Source organism: Ammospiza nelsoni, chromosome 18 (genome assembly GCF_027579445.1).
Source record: "Ammospiza nelsoni isolate bAmmNel1 chromosome 18, bAmmNel1.pri, whole genome shotgun sequence".
Classification (NCBI taxonomy): Eukaryota; Metazoa; Chordata; class Aves; order Passeriformes; family Passerellidae; genus Ammospiza; species Ammospiza nelsoni.
The window spans coordinates 11,120,142-11,141,506 of record NC_080650.1 but is presented as its reverse complement, the minus strand read 5'-3'; the positions used below and the strand labels follow the sequence as shown (position 1 = coordinate 11,141,506).

At 37.9% G+C, this 21,365-nt stretch overlaps 2 protein-coding genes across 2 annotated transcripts in view; one reads left to right on the top strand and one right to left on the bottom strand.

Annotated features, from left to right (window-relative positions):
* The window catches only part of RSPH14 (radial spoke head 14 homolog), a 71,858-nt gene that overhangs the window by 3,385 nt on the left and 47,108 nt on the right, over nucleotides 1-21,365 (top strand). The gene's annotated exons all lie outside the window — the stretch shown is intronic.
* Nucleotides 2,059-21,365, bottom strand: part of GNAZ (G protein subunit alpha z) — a 49,892-nt gene continuing 30,585 nt past the window's right edge. Inside the window, exon 3 of the mRNA XM_059485232.1 lies at nucleotides 2,059-4,133. Within this exon, the coding sequence (XP_059341215.1) occupies nucleotides 3,789-4,133 (345 nt within the window). The 3' untranslated portion in view covers nucleotides 2,059-3,788. The remainder of the gene's footprint in view (nucleotides 4,134-21,365) is intronic.

The window sequence follows — 21,365 nt, the reverse complement described above, 5'->3', positions numbered from 1 at the left end:
CTTCCAGGAACTGTGGGATAGTTGAAAACCAAAAGGTAGGAGAACCAAAAGACTGGGAGAGCACTGAGGAGTAACATTTCCAGAAGGAAAAACAACTTAATGAAAAAAATAATGGGCAGAAGAGAGACAAAAATAGATAGATATATATGTTCAGTAGAGGATAGAAGAGAGAGAAGGGCCAGCAGGAGGAGAAAATTAGGAACATTAAAGAAATTAATAGCAAAACTTCCTCTCTTTATAAAAACAATTACTTGACAAATATAATACTTGATAATGTTAGTGAAAGGGTGTTATGCAATGATAAATGACCTTGGAAATAGCAACTGCAAAAATAGTTCTAGGAAAAAATATCTTTCATTTTGGTGTGGTTAACACTGGAAAGGTTTAATAATCTTACCCATTACCTGTCCTGTCATTTATGGATACTTCATGCTTTTAGGCAAAAATTGAGGTGGAATGGATGGGATGATGGATTTTTAAGCTTGCCCAAACCTCTGTTTGGGAAGAGCCCAAGAGATAATATTTCTCCTACACTGCTGACTCTCAGTGTCTCCACTCTTTCACTCTTGAAAAATCATAACTAATTGAATATGTGGATAAGGACTCTTTAAGAATACCTTTTCCCTTCAAAACTTGTTTTGCTGTATGGAGTGCAAATGCTGAAAGGACAGATGGCATTCTTACTGCAGCAGATGGGACATCTCTTCTGTGAATGTCATTGTTGCCCAGGTGAAGTGAAATCCCAGCTGTATTAATGCAGCTCTTTCAGGTGGCAGTGCACTGCATCACTGATAAACCTGAGAACTGAGAAAATAGATGCAAATTTATTGCATGATTTATCCAGGTGGATGACTAAGAGTCAAGGGATTTAATTTCAGTACCTGTCTTCAGCCAACAGATTTTTTAGTTCTAACTTTGCTATGCCTCAGTTTTCTTATACAATCAGATTTTTTTGTAAAGAAAACTCTGTATAAAACAATTTATTTTAACATCTTGAATTCTTCAGAGGGAAAGTAGAGTAACCATGAATTACTCAGAATACTAAAATCAAAAACATCATAGGAATTAAATTATTAGAGAGTTAATAGCAAGAAATTGCTATTCAGAAAGCATGATTATGTGACCTGATTATTTAAACATAATTATTTACTTATTTGTTCCTCCCCATGCCTCAGATTTTAAGTCAAGTAGGAGCACAGGTGATGCTTTACTTTCATTTCTCCTTTCCAAGATAACTTTCACTTAATGGGGACTGGAACTGGCTGCTCTCCTTTAGAAATCCCCTTGGGCCTTTGTTAAAATGTTCTAGGTTGTCCACCTCACTATCTCTAATACTTATGGTAGAAAGACCTTCTTAGTTGAATAAAGATTTTGTTTTTAATATAAAGTGTCTGTTACCCTCCTGATAATTGACTTCACTTTTGGTTTTATCAAGCTTTCTTACCTGGAAGCTGTGCTGTAATGAATGCTGGCGTTTTCTGGTCTCTTCTTTCACTAATCTGAATAGGCCACAGTCCAATGAGGGAAAGAGGTGAAGGAGACACAACATCTAACAGGCCATTCATTGGGAAAGGGAGCCCTGACTCACTTCCCACCTTTTCCACAATTCAGCTGGCTAATAACATGTAAAAAAGCAAATTAGACTAGAAATACTGCACAATTTCCCCAGTAAATGATAGCAATTTATAGTAAACAAAGTTTAGAGGAGCTTGTACTAGCAATTACTGAATACAGATCTTAGTAAACTTGCCAAGCCAAGCAGCCTGAGTGCAAACATCCCGAGCAGGCAGCAGCTCCTCTCTACAAGTGAGACCTAAAACCTCACTGTGTGCCATGACAGACAGATCTCTGTGCCTTTATACCTTGAAGGCCCAGCCTCATTTGCTCTTTTGCCTTTGCTCTTCAGGTGTTACAGTTAGCAGGAAATGCTTAAAAGGACCCCATGTCCTCAATACAGGGATAAAATATCTTGTTCAAAATTAGGAAAACTTCACAAGCATTATCCAATCAGTTAACTGTCGTAACACTACTTAATGAACACACTATAGACACATTCAGTATCATTTGAATTATTTATTTTTGAAGTGGACAATTTAAATGTTGATGTTATTAACCATTTTGTTTTAATTTTCTTAGAGCCCTTGGCTGAGATTTCTTGCACTAATCATAGTACATAAGGGGAACAAAAGTAGAATGTGATTTTCCAGTGTGCATGTGTGTCTGTGTCTCTGTGTACTATGTGCTTTACAGTTATCAAACATTTATTTACACACCAACTTTACACTGATGTCTTTAAGAAGTCTTTTCTATGGCAGGGGAAAGAACCAACTGACCAAAGACTTAGGTCTATATAATCCATGTGAGATTTTCCAGTGTAGTCCCACAGAGCTTCTTATGCATTCAAACTTTTGCAGGAATGTTACTCCATCCAGTAGTGTTTCTTTATGAGATGAAACCTGGAGCTGAGGATTGCATCTCTTCAGTTTCCTTAACTTCACTAAACTGTAAATAATTTAAATTATTAAATTGAAATAACAAGACATTTAGTTATTGTTCATATCGCTCATCTTTAACCTTCTAATAACACATCACATTTTAAAAATAATTTTAAAAACCAACAAAAAAAGACTTTTGAGGTTATACACTACACAATCTCCATGGCTCCTGCTTCTTGGGAAATCTGTTAGAATATTACAATACCCAGAAGGTATTTGGAGCAGTGGAACAGAATTGTCCGTTGGCAACTTTCACATTCAGCAATCCAGACACTACAACAATAATTTAAAAAATTGCTTTGTGATTTATTTTTTTAATCTGTATTAAAAAAGGAACACTAACCTACTTCTTAAATATAATTTGGTTTTTCATGAAACACCACAAGATTTGGCAAAAAAAGATGTAAAAGAAGACTTTTGATGTATAAAACTCCTTAACAGTAGAAGAAACACCGACCTTGATTTGGCCTATTCAAAGATTCATTTCATGTAGTTTTGCTGCATATTTGAAGCCAGAAAGAGCAGAAGGAGCTGCTAGTCAGTTAGGAACTCACAAAACAGTTGCGCACCAACAATTCCTTTAATAGGCAAGGTGTCCATGAGAAACAGGAAAGTAAAGCAGAGGTGTGTACATAGTATATGCTGAGATCATGTGCATGTGCATACAGGATGGATGTGTACATACTCTTGACTGTGGATACCAATAGTGTGGGTGCATGCCCACTCTCTACAGATTTAAGTAGTATTTTGCTTAAACTCTCTCATTCAGTAGCTTCTGGTTTGAACTAGCTTTTCTCCCAAACACAAGCATTCTGCTCCCCACCCTCCAAACAAGTTCATCTGTCACTCACCAGATTTATATTTTTATGTCAATAAAATTTTAGGACAACTGGATGATGAGTCATTTCTTACACAGAACATGATAACACTCCCACTGTAGGAAATGGAATGAGACAAATGGAATAAAAGTGCAGTGACTGTGGTGAAACATCTCCACAGAGTTTGGCCTCAATATTTTTTTTGTTTTTGTTTGGGGTTTTTGATTTTTTGGTTGGGGTTTTTTCACTGGGGGTGTTTGGTTTTCTTGGAGAGGAGACTCTCACTCTCCAGAACATAGATTTGGGGAAAATTATGTAGCAGGTTAAGGGGTATAAGAGGAACTGTGTTCATATATCAGATTTCCCCGTTTTCTCTCCTTGGGCTATTAAGCATTGCCCAATTTTTTTCCACTGAAGTGGAAGAAGTTAGCCCCTTTTTTATCACTCCAGGAAAACAGATTAAACCCAAGGATTCTTAGCAGAGGCCAATGTATTTGAGATTGTTCTGAATGATGACATCTGTCACTGCATCAAACACAAACTGGATGTTACTGGTATCAGTGGCACAGGTGAAGTGTGAGTAGATCTCCTTGGTCTCCTTGTTGCGATTCAAGTCCTCAAACTGGCGTTGGATGTAGACTGCTGCCTCCTCGTACGTGTTTTGGCCTTTGTATTCAGGAAAGCAGACTGTTAAGGGGATGCGTCGGATTTTTTCTGCCAGCAGATCTTTCTTATTCAAAAAAAGGATGAGGGAAGTGTTGATAAACCAGTTGTTGTTGCAGATGGAATCAAACAGACGCAAACTTTCTGCCATTCGACTCTGTAGGGGAGGAAACAACAGTGTCAGCAATAGTTCTTCAGCAGAACTGTGGGAAGCTCACAGCTCTGGCTGCTGCCCTGAGCAGGTGAACTCCATTTAAGAACAATTGAGCATGACCACCACAATTATGTTTGGAAATTAAAATCCAATGCTGCTATAGACTGAAAGAAGAAAGGTCTGTTAAAATTCAGCAGCTGTCTTGAATGTTCCTGGGTATTGCTGCCTCTGTGACATTTACACTGATGCAGCTGGAGCTGTCCATGGTACCAAACTCTCGGGAGGCTGTGTTTATTCCTTGGTTTACACCTATAAGTAGGTGTAAATAAATGCAATGTTTTGAATAGAAAATATTATAGATTATTAAAAGAAGTATCACTCAAGTATTGTCAAAAGTAGATACAGAAAATGTCTTAATCATGCATTTTTGGTAAAGTCAATATCTTTCCAGCCTGCTTAGGTTTCAGAAAATGTTATGCATACATCATGAGTCATGGGAGTGATCCAGGGTAAGTGAGCAGCAGGGATTTGGGATATCAAAAACCAAGGGTGTATTTGGTTTACAAGACTATTTGCAAATATGTATGTGTTCCATTTGTCTGGCTTGTGTTCAGAGGGCATGAAAATAATCAGTCTGGGCATTTTTGTTGTTGTTTAACTGTGAAGTATTCTGGCCAGTTCTCCAGTTTGGACGGAACAAACAGTGGAGGAAAGAGGATGACTTTGGCTTTTAATAGAACAAAATATTTCTAATATAAATTCTAAATTCTCCTGAAATTTTTATCAGTTATGTCTAGTGCATCTCCCTTGACTTCAGTAGAGTCACCTGGTGAGAGGAAGAGAGAATAATCATGCACTGTTTATTACACAAAAATTATATGAAAATATAGTTTATTTAAAATTTACTTTTTATGTTGTTTTATTTGGAAATTAAATATATTGTATTGTTATTATTTCAAAGGAAATCTGCAGCAGTTTTGTTCATTATTGTTGCACTAAAGCTGTTTACTGAAAAGATGCCTCTTAAAAATGCATAGTTGCTGAAATAGGAGCAGACTTATTTACATAAGCTTTTCAAATTACCTCTTATACTTCCCTCACTTTGTGTTATTACTCCTTTTCATTTGCTAAGGGTGTTGTTCAGAACTCCATCCTGTGTTCTGTGAGTTCCATGGAGGCTCTGCTGTAGCTCTGTGTTTGCAGTGAGAGCCAGGGCTGGTGGCATTGCTGGTCACTCCCACAGCCCCAGGAGCGCCGGCAAGGCTGGCACTGCCGCGGCAGCCAGGGGCAGGGCTGACTCACCGGCCTCTGGGGGCACACTGAAACACAAGCTCAGCCAGACATTCTGATTTGGGGCTGTTTGTTTTCTTCTTCCTTTGTAAGGTGGGGTCATCTGACACTCCAGCCTAGTTTAAATATCAACAGATTTATAGGTATAAAAACATATGTTTATGCATTTTTTTTCACCATGCAAATACACAGCAGATAATCCCCTGAAACATCATAGATCTGTTTTCAAATACTCCAGATTTCCTTTCCTGATTTTGTAGCTGATAAATAACCAAGCAAGAAATTTTTAACTCAGTCTAAATGTTTTCGCTACTAATAGTCTGAAAAAAATCTTTTAGAGCTAATATAGGTTTTTGGCCAACTCTCAGAACAATCATACCAACAGGATATTGCATTTTAAGAGGTTTGTGTTCATTACTGTATTCTGTAGTGAATCACAACACTGTCTCTCTGCTACCAAATCCTCCATTGGAATCTGTAATCCAAGGACAAAAGCAGAGAGTTAAACCCTTCCATAAACTGGGAGATGTTATGAACATGTACAAGAGGACAGACAGTTTTAAATTATTGTAAACTTGGTGATCTCTTGTGGGATGTAAAGAAAATATTAGTAAATTGTTGATCTTGACACCTAAGAAATTTCTTCTTCAATGTAATATTTTAATATTGGCTCAACATCTGGAATTCATAATATCCTTAACTAAACTGAATACCATTTCTTTCAGTTAAAAAGCAAATAAGCCAACCAAGAATCATTTCCAACAAAGATGCAGGTCATACTATGCCAGTGCTAGGCTGTGGTTGCATGGTATAAATGTGTGATATACCTTGGGAAATGAACCCCCCCAAATCCAGGTCATGATTTTAATAACCAAAGAAGGAAAATGTACCAATGAACAATGAGGAAATGTATCAGAAAGGAAAACCCAGGTCTTGAAATCTTACAGTCATATAGTGGTTCAGGCTGTAAGGGAGGTTAAGTACCATCTAGCTCCACATCTCCTGCCATGGCCATGGACACCTGGCCTCGAACTCTTCCAGGCATCCAAAGATTCTCTGGGCAACCTGTACCAGTGTCTCCCTACTCTCACAGGGAAGAGTTTCTTATTAATACCTTATCTGAATCTACTGTTCTCCAGTTTGAAGCCATTCCCCCTTGTCCTGTCACTGCAGGCCTTTGTATTTAGTCTCTCTCCATCTTTCTGTACTGGAATGCCACAGTGAGGTCACCCCTAACCCTTGTCTTCTCCAGGTTGAACAATCCAATTTTTCTCAGCCTTTGCTTATAGGAGAGGTGCTCCATCCCACAAATCAACGTGGTGGCCCTCCTCTGGACTCACTCCAGCTCTGGACTCACTCTGTTCTTCCTGTGCTGGGACCCCAGGGCTGGGGCAGCTCTGCAGGTGGGGTCTCACCTCAGTGGGGCAGAATCCCCCCCTCCCCTGCTGCCCACACTGGGGCTCAGCCCAGCACAGCACAGGGAGGTTTCTGTGTCCCTGCACACAGGGCAGGGCCAGCCCTCACCCAGCAGCATCCCTGAGTCCTTCTCCCCAGCATTGCTCCATCTCCTCATCCCACACGATTTCTTGCCATATCTTAAGTGATAAATCCACAGTTCTAAGGTCAAGGCTGATACTAAACATACACACTATACCCACTCATCTACTCCCAGCAAAACAGGCTCATTTCTGCTTTTGACAATATTGTAAAACTACTTTACATATCATAGGGAAAGTGAATTTGAGAGGGTTGTGGCTTATTATAATAAAAATAGAAGAAATTGTTGTATGACTCCCAAAGGTGTCATAAAACAGTAAAATAATGATAGGCATTCTTCTCTGCAGTGTCTTTTCCAGTTCTGGAATCCTGAAGGGAGTACGTAGCCAGGTGGTCAGAAAAAAATGTGCTGCTGTAATTTTATAATTATACACAAGCTGGGGTAAAAGCAAGATAATGCCAATGCCTTACCCAGATGGCCTTGTTGGGGGCTAATTGCAAATTCTTCTCTGAGCATAAGAACAAGGAATTGGTTGCTTAAGGGAAAGAACATGCTAAGGAACAGATGGCTGCTTTTATGCTTGCAGTAGTTTGCAGAGGCACAAGCATCCCTGGTCATCCTGTGGAACAGTAGAGGTGTGCTTAGCAGGAAAGAGTTCTGAACAAGTAAGCATTTTCAAAAGGGAAGACCCAGTTATCAAGATAGCAAGTAATTAAAAGAACAGAGTTTGTAAATGGAGCCAAATTGTAATGTAGTATCTCCTTTCAGCTTTCACATTAAAGCTTTCTAGTCACAGCTGGGAGAGCTTTGAAATTAAAAATGAAAAATTATGAAGAGAGAAACTATCACAAATAGGGGAATCAACTGCCATTTGTATTAAAAGCTTAAGGACTTCATCTTCCAGTCATTATATCTCTTTCATCATCATTATTTTAAAACTGGTATGCACTTGGGGATTTGAAAACCCTAACAAAACCAAATAATTTTTTTCTTGTGTAAGCCATAAACAATAATGAATAAAATGTGTGCAGAAATAGTAATATTTACTTTCTAGAAAAGTTAGAAAATCTTTAAATGTCAGTAAATCTTGGAATAACCAGTGGAAGCTATTGCCATTTTCCTGCAGAGGCTTTCCTTGCAATGGTGGCTGACATTTAGCATATGCTGGTAGCTATGAGCTATTTCACAAAATGGCATGAAACTCTATTTCAAATATCTTCTTTAGAGATCCATGACTTAAAATCTTCTGAAGAAAGCAGACGAAGCTTAAGTATTAAGAAGTAATTGAATCAGTTGCATGTTTTTCCTTAAGTTTAATAGACAAAATAAAAAAGGAATCCATTCTGAAATAAGGACAGTCTACAAAACAAATGAAGGAAATACCATTGCCCAGGACACTCAAAGTCAAAGTAGTTCAGGAATTCAAACTATGCTTGAGTAGAGGCACAGGGAAAACAGAATAATTTCACAAACAAAAATACAGAAAGCAAGTGATAGCTTTGGGTGAATACAAAGAGACACTCTTTTCATGTAAAAAAGCCTACAATGAGTGCTACTTGAAATGTCCTTCCTGTGTAGCAGTCAGGCAGTCCTGACTGAGTGCTGGGTAAGAGGCACACCAAACTATTGTATGATTCATCTTTTGTTCAAAGGAAGAAGACTTCTACAAAAATGTATGTGCTCAGGTGGCTGCTGGACAAAATGGGAAAATATTACAGTAATTTAATGAGTTTTTAAAAATTTCTTTCATCTGAAAATTCAAAAGAAGAAACTATCCATTGGAGAGAAGTAAATAGACTTAATCCAACACCTCTCAAAGAAATTAAGAATGCCACTGAGGTAGTATTAAACTGGGATAAAACTCTTTACCTGGGTTGCCCTGTATATATCTGTTTCTAGCCTTGGCATCTCCCAGGAGGGCTGGGGTAAGCAATAAGGATTTGACTAGACAAAATGGTTTTGGTTTCTATACTTTTTCTTCCCAATCCTAGGAGCCCAAAATTCTCCTGGAAAATGTTGGAATTCTAAACTGTCAAAATGAGAAGAGGTGACATAGAAGAGTAAGTCCCACTGTGAATTCACTAAGAAGTGTTCTTAAGACACTTAGCAGCTTAACTTATTCTGCCAGCAGACAAACTCATTATCCCATCACCCAAACAATTTATTACCTTGGTCTGAAACCACTGCAGGAAATCCTGCTCAGTCACGTTGTAAACAAAACAGGAAGGAACTCGAGCTAATTAAAAGCAGCAATGTCAATGTAGCACCTATCACACAGATCCATGCATGCACATGCCATCTATTTATGTCCTTCCTTCCAAAATGCCTTTCAGTGTCCTGCAGATGGGAGGGCTGGGAAGTGTAAAAAGGTGAAAACCTAACATAGCATGTTGGTTTATACCACCACAATGAAGGGAAATTGAAAGGGATCGTAAAAGATTTTATATTGTAGGAATATTGAATCTCTGCTGTGAAATGAGCTTATAGAAGGCTGAGAAACATATGTATTATGAAGTGGAGCCCTGAAGAAATTTTGTGTGATTTTGATAGGAGATATCTATATATATTGTGAAGGCAAAAAAAAAATTATTAAGCATGAAACAAGTCTGAGTTTTTTTAAAATCAGATTCATTCTCAATCAGGAGGAAACTATACGTTAGCAAACAAAATTTGTAAGCTACCAAATTAATTCTTCTTTACTTTAAAGGTAATGTCCTGTAATTTTTCATACTTAGAGTTTTTACATGCAAATGTAGAACTGGTAGAGGAGGCACTAGTCAGACTTTGATACCTCTTATTCAGAGAAGCAAGGGAAAATAGACCTTATAAAGTGGGAGTGCAGCCTACTGTGTCCCATGGTGGTTTCCTGTTGAATATTGCTATTGTCTGTACATAGGACTCTGTAGATGATAACTGAATCTGGCACTGTGAATGAGAATTACAAGAGGACCTTTAGGCTTGGCTATTGTATGGGATGACAATGAACAACATCATGAATATTTCATCATGTATGTTCTCTGTGACTGAGAAAACCCTGCAGTGTTACTAAGGCTTACTGTGGACTAAACCAGACAAAGCAGATTTAATTGGGAATATTACTTTAACGGAGTCCTCAACATTTGTTTTGGAAAATTAATCCCTGACACTTCTCAGGCCTGCAGCAAGTCATGTCTTAGGAGTGCATGCTCAGTGAAACATTGGTGTGTAGTTGTTACATATGAGTAACACTTGTGCCAGTGACAGACTGGGGTAAAGCAATCTTCAATACTATCTATCAAAACTATTTTATATTCCTAGATCAGAAACAATGCAGAATTGTTAATCCTACTAAGTACAGTCTGACACCAAGCTATGGTTGTAGTAAAGGAAGCTGAGCTGAGAAAGAAGTTTGATTAAATTTCCTGACTGGAGGATTAGATTTTTGAGCCAGAGGATTTCCAAGCAAAGGAGCAGGACAACAGGTGCTTCTGCTAGCACCTATAAATGAAAGGGAATTTAAAGAAAGGATATATAGGAAACTCTTAGAAGAACAGTGGAGAAGGTTACTGAATTCAAAGGTCAGAAAGGGTGGGACTATCATAATTCCATAGAAATGTTAGAAGATCCAGATAAAGGCTACTCCTGTATGTCTGGCCAGAGTATTAAAGTCTGTTCTACAAACAAGAAAAGGGGCACAATAGAAATGGAGAAATACTCATAGACTGATTTATTGCTTGTGACTGGCTATACATATCTTTTAAGTAAGCTGAAGTACAGGAAAATTATATTTAGAAGTGACAAAATGGGCATGTGATAGGTGTTATATTTATCATTACCCATAAGAGAATTGCAAGTCCAGAGGAAAGTTCAGAAAAAGGCATGATCAGGAAAATAGAAATATGGGGCAGTCAGTATTGGTCCTGTGCCTGACAGAACAGCCACACAAGTCAACATTTCTGGGAAGCAGTAATAGGGATAGATGGGCAAAAGTAATGCTGCTGCAGCTGACAAAAGAAACTTAATGTCCCAATGGGCCAGCAGAATAAAACCTACACATTTCCCAGCCAGTGTCCAGCCAGGGCAGTGCTGCCAGGCCTGCAGTAAAAGAACCCAAGAGAGTCACAAAATGGGCAGGTAGCTTGGTTTTTATCCCTAAGGGAGAGCTTGGTGTGTTTCAGTTGCTCAGCAAACAATTGTTAACACTCTGCTTTTACTGCCCCAAAGTCAGCCAAGTTTTATTTTTACAGAAGCCTCTGGCTGCTGCCTTATGAGTGTATGTGCTCTGCTCCTCTGGGATCATTTTGGGGCACAAGCAGTACTAAGAGGGCAAACATCCCACAAAGGAAATAGAAAAATACATCTCCAGGGTCTTTCACAGTGCCAGCAAATTAAGATTTCCAGAGTACAAATGAGGATCTTCATGTCCTTCTAAGTAAATTTACAGCATACAATACCTATGTTTGCTTTGGGGGGTGGAGTTTTTTAAGCATTGTACAGTATCCCAGGCAAGCTGCGTATTTCTGGAGGTTAGCAAAAAACTAGCTTAAAACATTTTCTTGATAAAAGCATATTCATTAAAAATGTCATAGTTCTTGAAAATATATTCAAAATGTCATTAAAATCCATATTTCAATTGTAAATACCTGGATGTTTTATCCTGAGATTGAGATTTTTATATGGTAATAGAGTCCAGCTTTTCTATTCCTGGTAATAATCATTTGCTTTCAACACTTACTTGGTGTTTTCAAGCGGGGTGGAATTTTTGGTTTTGTTTTCTTCCAGGTCTTTGGATTGCTTGCTTAGCTCAAGGGCAAAAGGAACATTTCAAGCATATATTCCATACAACTGAAATAGTGCAAAGTTTTACACATAAAGTGGTCCAGGGCTTCACTGTCCTTGTTTGAGACCCTTAAACTTCTGTCAGCCTTCTGTGTCTAGACATTGACAGAATCACAGAATGGTTTAGGTTGAAAGGGACCTTTACGGTCACCTAGTCCAGCTCCTGCCATGGCAGGGACACTCTGCTGGACCAGATTGCTCAGAGCCCCATCCAACCTAGCCTTGGACCCTTCCAGGAATGGGGCACCCACAGCTTCTCCAGACAACCTGTCCCAGGGCCTCACCACCTTCATAGTTAATAATGTCATCCTAATTTCCAGTCTGCATCTACCCAGCAGACAGAACTTAACTCTGCAGTGACCTTCGAGGAGAGGCTGAGGGAGCTGAGCTTGTTTGGGCTGGCAAACAGGAGGCCAAAGGGTGACAGCCTACAATTAGGCTGTAGTAAAAGTGACACAGAACTCTTCCCAGCAGTGTTAGAGCAAAGAATAAGCAGCAATGAATATTTTAAGTTTGGGAGGCTCAGATTAGATGTTAGATTTTCTCTAGAAGACCAGCAGAGCTCTGCAACATTTTGCTGAGTTTTGTGAAATCTACATCCATAGAGGATTTTCACTCAATGAACTGATAAAGCCATAGCTGGCCTGATTTACTGTTGGCAGTAGTCCAGACCTTTAGGGATCACATCCAGCCTACATTTCTGTAATTCCATGCAATGTAAAAACATATTTATAGTTGATGCATAAATAACTATACACACACACACAGTTCTGAGCAGGTCTCAAACTTTGCCTCCCAAAGAGATGAATTCAAGCCCAAGGACTGTCCTTTGATGGAAAGTCACTGTCCTGTTGTTGAAGCAGGATGAAAAGGAAATAGTTAATGAATGGAGTTGTGGCCTTTCTGGAACATCCAGGGTTTACACTTTTCTTTTCTTTGATGCTCTCTGGTCCTTGCAATAGCCCTTAAGGTATTGAAATAGTGCAGAAATCTGCAAGAGAACTACACAGGAATGCACAAGTGAAAAGAGAAATGTTTATCCACTCTTTCAGGCCACTGACTAACCTACTTTTGTATAGTTTATTCATAATCCAAGCTTTTGCTGATACTGTCTGTGTAAAGAAAGAATGCTTTCATTGCACCTTCTTTGAAATGGGCATTTTTCTAATACATTGCAGGATGGGAAAGGGTATTAATAGGGTGAATATTGCTTTCTGACAATTGCCTAATTGAAGTAAAACAATATATTGACTACATAAAAGGAAATTAATATTTCTTTTTTAAATGGCATGGGGACAGATTCCAAAATCTCGTGCCTGTGAATGCCCTTTCTCTGCAGAAAATACCCATCTGAAATAAAGAAAAAAGTGCTTATCAAATAAGTAGGTTTTCATTTCAACACACTCAAGCCCAGCTTTCAAACTCTCTGGATCTTTATGAAAGATGTAAGATGAGGAGTCATTTGTAACAGTAGCATTAGGAAACAGAGAAAACCAGCAGGAATTATCATAAGCATGTAATGACTATCATATGAATTTAAATAAACTAGTTCTTTTCAATCTGGAAAAATAAATAGCTGCGAGAGAACACGTCAGAGCTCATAAAACCATGAATGGTATGGAAATGTTGAATAGTGGATTAGTTTTTCACCATTTCTTACAATGCAAGAAGTAAGAAACATCAAATTCATTTATCTGACAGCAGACAAGTATTCCTTCCATACAGTGCATAATTAAATGTAAAACTCTGTCATGAGATGTTAGAGAATCATAATGATAATAGTAAAAGTCAAAAAATGCAATTGGGTTCAAGAAGCAATTAAATTAAAAGGGCACTTAAACAAAGAGATGTTGATGCAATCTGCTGTTCAGTTACCTGGGAGGGTAAATTGCAGGAAATATCAGTGTATGCTTGATCTGTTCCATAATTTTCCTAAATGTCCATAGTTGCCCACAGTCAGACACAGAGTGCTGCAGGTACTGGCTGTGACCTAGTACAGCTGCTCTGTGTGTTTTGGCTGTCAGAACAGCTCATCCTTGGGGAGAAATCAGTTGTTTATTTCCCTGTTGGTGACAATTTCTCCTTTATGTAACCCATGTGAAATCGCTTCAGTTCCCAGGCAATTTTGCCTTTCCCATTAGTCTTGCCCAGCTTAGGAGAAGTTTGTTTCACACACTTCACCATCACTTGAAGCAGTGAGTGTTTCTCACTGAAAGGTAGGCAAAGCTCTTGGCATTAGAAGTACTGACCTCTAGCAATTTGCATTGTCCAATGCTGGATTGTTTAAATGACAGAAAGACAGACAAAGAAAGAAAGAGACTGGTTCACACTGATGCTGAACCAGTTTTCACCAGAATAAGTTGGCCAGTTGTTTCATTCTTCAGTAGTATCTGAACAATAAAGCAGCCTATTATCCACAAAAAAGGTAAATGGCCCTTTATACTGAGAAATTCACTGCAGGGAAAAAAAAATCTCACAAATCCTGAGACCATTTCTCAGACTGTGGGAGATGTGGAGAGGGAAGCATCTTCCCCTCACAGCAGCTGAAATTCTTGCAGGAGACTGGCTTCTTGTTTTATTGCACCTTTGAAGATATTTTGGGTAGGATGCTTACAGAGTTTAGCACAGCAAGAGCTCTTGTGGGAACAAGTGCATTCCCTTTGTAGCCTGTCCATGTTGCAGGATTAAGGTAGCAGGAGCAAGTGGGCATTTTTAGCACCCTTGCCTGTAATTCTAACAAAGTTCTTCCCATTGTGGGGGTTCTGAGTTGCCTCCTACTAACCTGGAAGGAACAAAGGCTGAGGGGCACAAAGGTCAGTGTTCAGAGTCAGGAATGAAAAGGCAAGAGGAGGAAAGCTGAAGGGAAACTGCAAAGAGCCTCAAGCAGAGGGTCTGAATCTGGGTCTGATCTTGGCCTTTTTTGCCTAAGCTGAGAAAAGTACTAAGAGTGCAAAACCAGCATGGAGAATCTGGTCTTCACTTTCAATAAATTCTTGGTTTTAAGGAACATTAGTGGGATTCAGAACAAATCAATTTCAAGAGATAATTTCTATGAAGTTATTTCAGAGCAATTGGAGAAGAATAAAGAAATGTTGATGTATTCTGTGAAAATGCTTCTCTCATATTTGAGATGGAAATTCTAATCTGTTGGGCTACAGACAAAGAAGTAAAAATAATTTTGTTGCATTAGGACTATATTTAAGAAAACCCCAAACCCTCTGATGTTGTGGTCTCAGGTTACAGGAACACATTTTCTGTTCACTGAGCTCTGTCTCATTCAAATTGCAAGATGGACAATGCCCTGTGGTAGTCAGTATTTGTCTTTAGAGTCACAACTCAATTTATAGCTTCATGCTTTACTATAGACTTGCTGTTTATGAACTGCTCAAAAACCAGAATTACTGGTTTCTTCTCAAGCTTATAATTATTGTATCTGAATATTTCATTGACTACATTTGTTTCCACAGCATGTTGTCAGATCAAGAGGTGCTGTTGAAAGGAACTTATAAATAGGGAATGAAACAATCTATACAATGAGAAATTATAGGGAAGAAACAATCTATACAATGAGAAATTATAGTTAGAAGGAACCCAGTAATTCTAGACACCCAATCTAATTTTCTAGAACATAAGTTTTCAGCACATATTTTAATTATTTAACAAAGATTAATAGGTTTTTCAAGATATCAGTAATACCTGGTGTAGCTCTGAATAATCAGACCTACTATAAATCAAATCACAGCATCTCCAATTAGGTTCCTTTGAGAAAAGTAAGGAAAAATGTGGGATTACCTAATAAAATTGTCATTTAATAAACACATTTGGAACTAAAAAGGAACGTGGACCTATGCCAGGTTCTAGTACAGATTTTCAGTAGTGTTCCACTGCTTTAGCCACATTAACCTTCTGCTCTCCTGTAACCCTGTGTTCCATTCATTTCACATTTTCCTCCCTCTGCTAGAGATGATGGCAGTGTTCCTGCAGCTGACAGTCTTATCTATCACACAAGCCCCCATTAATCATAGAAAAATCATTGCATTCATTGAAAGAGGCATAAAATCTGTGGAAAAAACCCATCATCAATATAAAGTTGGAATCAAAATATACACAAACAAGCCAGCTAAAATAAGGTTACAACAACATTCTCCCATTTAGTAACTCTTGATTATTTGATTGCACCAGAGCACTTAAATTCCTCTCCACCTCATCCTCAACCCACAATGCTTCACAATTCAAACTTACTCCCAACCTCCTCACTCTTCCAGTGCTGTTTCCTCCTCTGACTTGTACATTCCAGATGAGAAACAGTGTTTATATAATTTTGTACCATTAGAGGCTGAGCAGGTCTCCATGATAATAGTTTGTACCATTCATATTAGCACAGAAATTTGCACAGTTTAAAATAATTCAAACGTGCAAAGGAATTAGGAAAAAAACTCATCACCTCTGAGACCCTGGCTGTGCCATCTGAAACATAAAGATCTTGTTAAAATAATGAAATTCTTAATTGTTTTTCTTTTGTAATAATGGTCAAAAATATTTTTTTCCCTGCAAATGAATCCTTTCTTTAAAATCACCATACATCTCACCATTTGCAGAAAGGCAGATTTATTGCCTTCTGTCCCCAGCTTCCTCATGACTAGTGTAGTGCACTAAGAGTCATTTTGGTGTATTTAAGGGTCTCTCTAGGTATCAGAGAAAGAATCTGAGAAAGAATCTTGGCTGTGGCTGCTTCTAAATGGATCCTCTTGTATTACTCTAAAATTCCTTCTCTCCTACACTGGGGAAAAGCTCTTGTACTTTAATCCTAGAATTTGCAGTGCTAGAAGATAGGGCTGTGCCTTTTGTACATCCATCACCAAATTTTCTTGTTGATTGTGTGAATTACAGTGAGAGCAGATTGTTTTTCCTTAAACTGTGGGATTCCATACATCTAACACTTCACATTATTTGTTTTATCTTGCCATGTAATAATTCCAGCTGAAATTGATAGCTGAGATCAAGCGGGGTGTCAGATGTGCTGAGACTGAGTTACACAAGGAGGTGTCTCCTGGGACTCTCCTCTCTCAGGAGACAACAGGAGCAGCATTATTGCCTTATTGCAAAAACATTCCACGTTGTGGGATCACAGGGGGAATCACAGGAAGTGCTGGTGGAGTAATGCCAAGTTGGATAACAAAACAGAGCAGCAGGAAAGGAAAAAAGAGAAGCTATTTGAACATTTGATTGTTTTTGATATTACAGAACTACTTTTTTTTTATGTTTACTAACTTTTTTTTTTTTAATACTAACTTTTCTTTTTTAAATGTTTACTCCACGTGAGTACCAATGCAGCAGCCTTGGCAGCCTGCCTGATGTCTTTTGCAACAAATCAACTTCTAGTGTTGTCTCTGTAAAATAACTCCTGTCTGGTTGGAGGACTCTTAATTAATGGATCTAGGATTGAATCAAGAAAGGGACATTCTGAGAATTACTTATAACAGAGGAAACAAGGAGACAACTAACCAAGTTACCAGCTTTTGCAGGCTGGAAGGGATTTCATTTATTTGCAAGGCTGCTTCTCACTTGCCCATTTCTCAGATTTCTTAAGGAAGTGTAGACTGATTTTCTATTCAGTCCTTTAAAAGGGAAAAAGCTCTTGGGTTGTGTACTGCTTTCCTATTTTCAACTTAGAGTTTAAATATTAGGTCAGAAATACTGTAATTAATTTTGTACCCAGTTATAACAGAAAATCATTTTGGTCCAGTGACTCCTGAATCTGTCCTAAGCACAGAGAGAACCCGAGATTCCTTCTCCTCCAACTTCTGCTTTCCACTGCATTCGTTCCAAGTCCCTCTTCAGGTTTCCATGGAAATAGCACAGAAGTGTGCTTATATTCTTGGCATTAAAATATTCATAAAAAGGGATAAAGAGATGGTTTAAATGACAGATGCTGTATTGCTGAAGCAGGCAGTCAAATTTAGGGTTCTTGTCTGTAAATGATCATGTGTGTAAGCGAATGCATTCTGGAGAGAACAGGCCCAGAATAAATTCCTCACACTGGTAGGAGAAGGGATAGGCAGGACAAACCTGACCTGCAGAGAAGGCAGCAATGGAATGCAAGATTTCCCAAACAACGCAAAATAAAATGCTGCTAAGATTTTGCTATTAGAAGTTGAACCCTTTCTCAGGGAAAGAGAAGATGATTTAAGCTTACAGAATTACTTTTGTTAACTGAAAAAAATATTGCACAACTCCAAACTATTTAATTAAATTTTAAAATCTTACCTGTATAAAGCTGTTAATTCCTTTCAGTTACTGCCAGTAGAATTTTTGATACAAAATTTAAATTTAACCCTTTAAAAAGGCTCTCATAGATTTGAGCTCTTGAGTACATTGAATATTCTAAAACAACTTTAAAACCTCAATATTCTTTTAATCTTAGAAAATCTAACTGGAAGCAGGAAATACACTGACTTATCTGTATTTTTATTAATTAATCTTATTCAGACTAATTATTTTGGTTGTTTATTCATTATAGAGATTTAACTTTAGCACTACTAAAATTATTCTAGTAATATAAAGAAGCATTTATATTCTAGGAAATCTGTTTTTATGATTCAAAATATAAACTCTAGTCTTTAAAAGACCATTGTATGGGCAGATTCCAATGCAGTACATTGATCCTTAAGGAGAATGGAGTACAGTATGTAATATAAAGGCAGCTTTTAAAAATTTATGAAAAATAAACAGTAAATAGATGTATAATTTAAAAACTTGCTGATGGAACATTTACTGGATAGAGACTTGGTGTGGTTTTCATTTTCCAAGAATAAAAGTATACTTAAAATATAAGTCCATGAAAATAAACACTTCAATATGTCAAAATAGTGCCCCTTTTAACAATGGAAGTCAAGAATGTTGTATTGACTTGTTTGCATTCAGCTACTCTCAAAAAAACTTGCAAGTCATAAGGCAGATGAGCAGTGCATACTGATGAGGATCTATCCAAATGTTTATTAGTCTCTATCTATAAAATCAGCCTGACTTCTGGCATGTTTATTGGTAAATCCTTTTTTTGAAAGACATTCAAACAAGGGTAATATGCCAGTCTGCTAAACCAATTATCCAAGCTCTGCGTGCAACAAATATTCTGGGACAGTTTTATGCTAAAAAAGTGTTTGAAGAAGTATCTCTTTATAAAAAGAAGAATCTCTTTCAAAAAACACCTTTTTTTTTATAAGCCATACACATCTGGAACTGAGAAAAGCCAGACAGACAAGGAAGATTAAGCCACTGATGCAAATTGATAGAACAATCAAGAAATAAACCCCTCATCTCCACTGCTCTACCACAGAAAAATAACATTATAATATGGAGAAGTTTAGGAATTGTTGTAGAGTCACTACAGATATGCTCTTTTGACTGCATCCGTAAAGTTTAATAACTAACATTTGAAAAACAATCATACAATTCTGTATTATGATGCTGCCATTCAGGCTCAGCTCTGGGGATTGGGCTCCTGGCACAGCAATGTGTGACATAAATGCCAACCCAGAATCAAGGGGAGCACATCCAAAGGAGCAGCAAGGACTTAGAGGAGTATTTGTCATGTGCTGAACAAGGACAGGGAGCAGCAGGACACTAAACAACCATTGAAGGAAAGATCCTTTGAGGATACATTAGGGGATTTAGACAGCAATGGCTCAATCATTCTTTCTGGAAGGTGCATTTGTCATCATCTGACACTTCCCATTTTTAAAAACTTATTTTTCCCACCAGAAATGCCCCATGACCTAATCAGAGCTGTATGACACAGATACCACTTCAGCACTGAATTTTAAGAACAGTGGAGGTATTTTATATCCAGGATTTATTACCATAGAAAACCTGTTGGTTTTCAGCTTGCACTTTTGGATATTCATGTAATTTCCCTATTGTTCACAGGATAATCATCTCCATAATAGAGAAAATGGTAGAATTATAAAAGCATTTTCAAGCTGTTCCAGAAAACTGTGGTCACTTCTTAATGAGCATGTCCTAGAATCCTTTGTGTAAGGCCAGCTGAGAAGGCACCTTGAAAAAGCCCTCAGTGGAAACAAGGTTATAATTTCTCTAAAATCTTCACATTAAGGAGAACCTGCAACTAACTGAAATCATAACTGAAATCTGTAAAACCCACATTCAGAATAATTTTCCACTAAATCTCTAACTAATCACTCCCAATTACCTTCCATTCAAGATAGATGCTGGCTGCTTTGGAGCACAAAACCTCAAAACATGGGACAGGGCTCCTCAGCAAAAATACTAATGCATAAATGTTAAAATCATATTATTTATTAATCTTTCTGCCTCTAGTGCAAAATTGAAAACTAATTGATGCCATCTTTAACCTAATAATCATTCTTATAAGTGGGATAAAAAATGAAAAATCTCAAGATTTTTTTCAGAGTATTATAGATGGGAAAGACTTCAGATACCAAGCAATAAAGCAATCTACCAGCAGGGCCTGTAAATTCAATACATAATCATGTAGGTGAGCCAAGAGTTTATCTTCTAACTCATCTTCTCTTTGCTGGCCAGCTGCACCTCACTTGACACTGCCCTGCTGGGTGACTGATGCCCTTTCAGCAGGAGCTGTTATTGAGCTGTGTCAACTTCAAAAAGTGACAGAGTGGTGTTACAGATTAGGGATGAATTATTCATGAGAATAATTATATTGATGAGGGAGAATGATTGAAAAATCAAACTGAGGAAAGCCAGACATTTTTCTTCTGTATTTTTTAGCTGTACAGCACCTGACTTCTCTCTGATATTGTGCATTGTACCTGTACATTGAGCAATACAACAAATTGCATATAAAACTGATTTCTAAATAAATAGGAAAGTCAGCTTCATGAGTCAGAAAGCAAGATACCATCCAGGATCTATTTACCAATAAAGGAAACGATTGAGAATGTGCAGTATTAATAAAGAAAATTCATACTAATAAAAATTAGCAATTTCCTCATAGCGAATAATGAATGCAAAGAGCACAGAAATACAGAAGTATTAATCAGGAAAGCAAAATACAAAGAATTAAAATCTGGAGCCTGGTTTTGCTCATATTAAAATCAGTGGTAACAATATTTTAATTCATTTTGTTGTTTGAAAACTACTATCAGTAAAATGAAATCAGCATCTATGATATAATCTGTTGGAATCGTGTACAATTTCCCAATACTTTCTCTTCAGTAAAACAAATATTTCAACTATTAAGCTCCATGTATGATGATATAAATAGAAGGATTTTCATCCATATCTAGTTTTATATTTTACAGGGCACTTTTAAACCACTACACCCATCCAAGCCAGGAGCAGACAGGTTTCCAGGCAAGTTCTTCCTCACTGGCTCATCTTTTAGCACATGGGGACAGCCTGTCCTGCTCCTGTGCCTTTAAAATTTCCTTTCTGAAGGATGTCCAGCTTTCCTGGCCTCAGGACTGTCCCCTCAAGGGACAGCCAGTCTCCTGAACAGGCCAAGTGCAGGGTGTCAGTTCTGCTGAGCTCCCTCCTGGCTGAGAATTCCAAACTCATGTTGTGATTGCTGTGCCAGGGCAGCCTGCAAGCAGCACATCACCCACCAGCTCTCCTGCTCCTCCTCCAGAGCT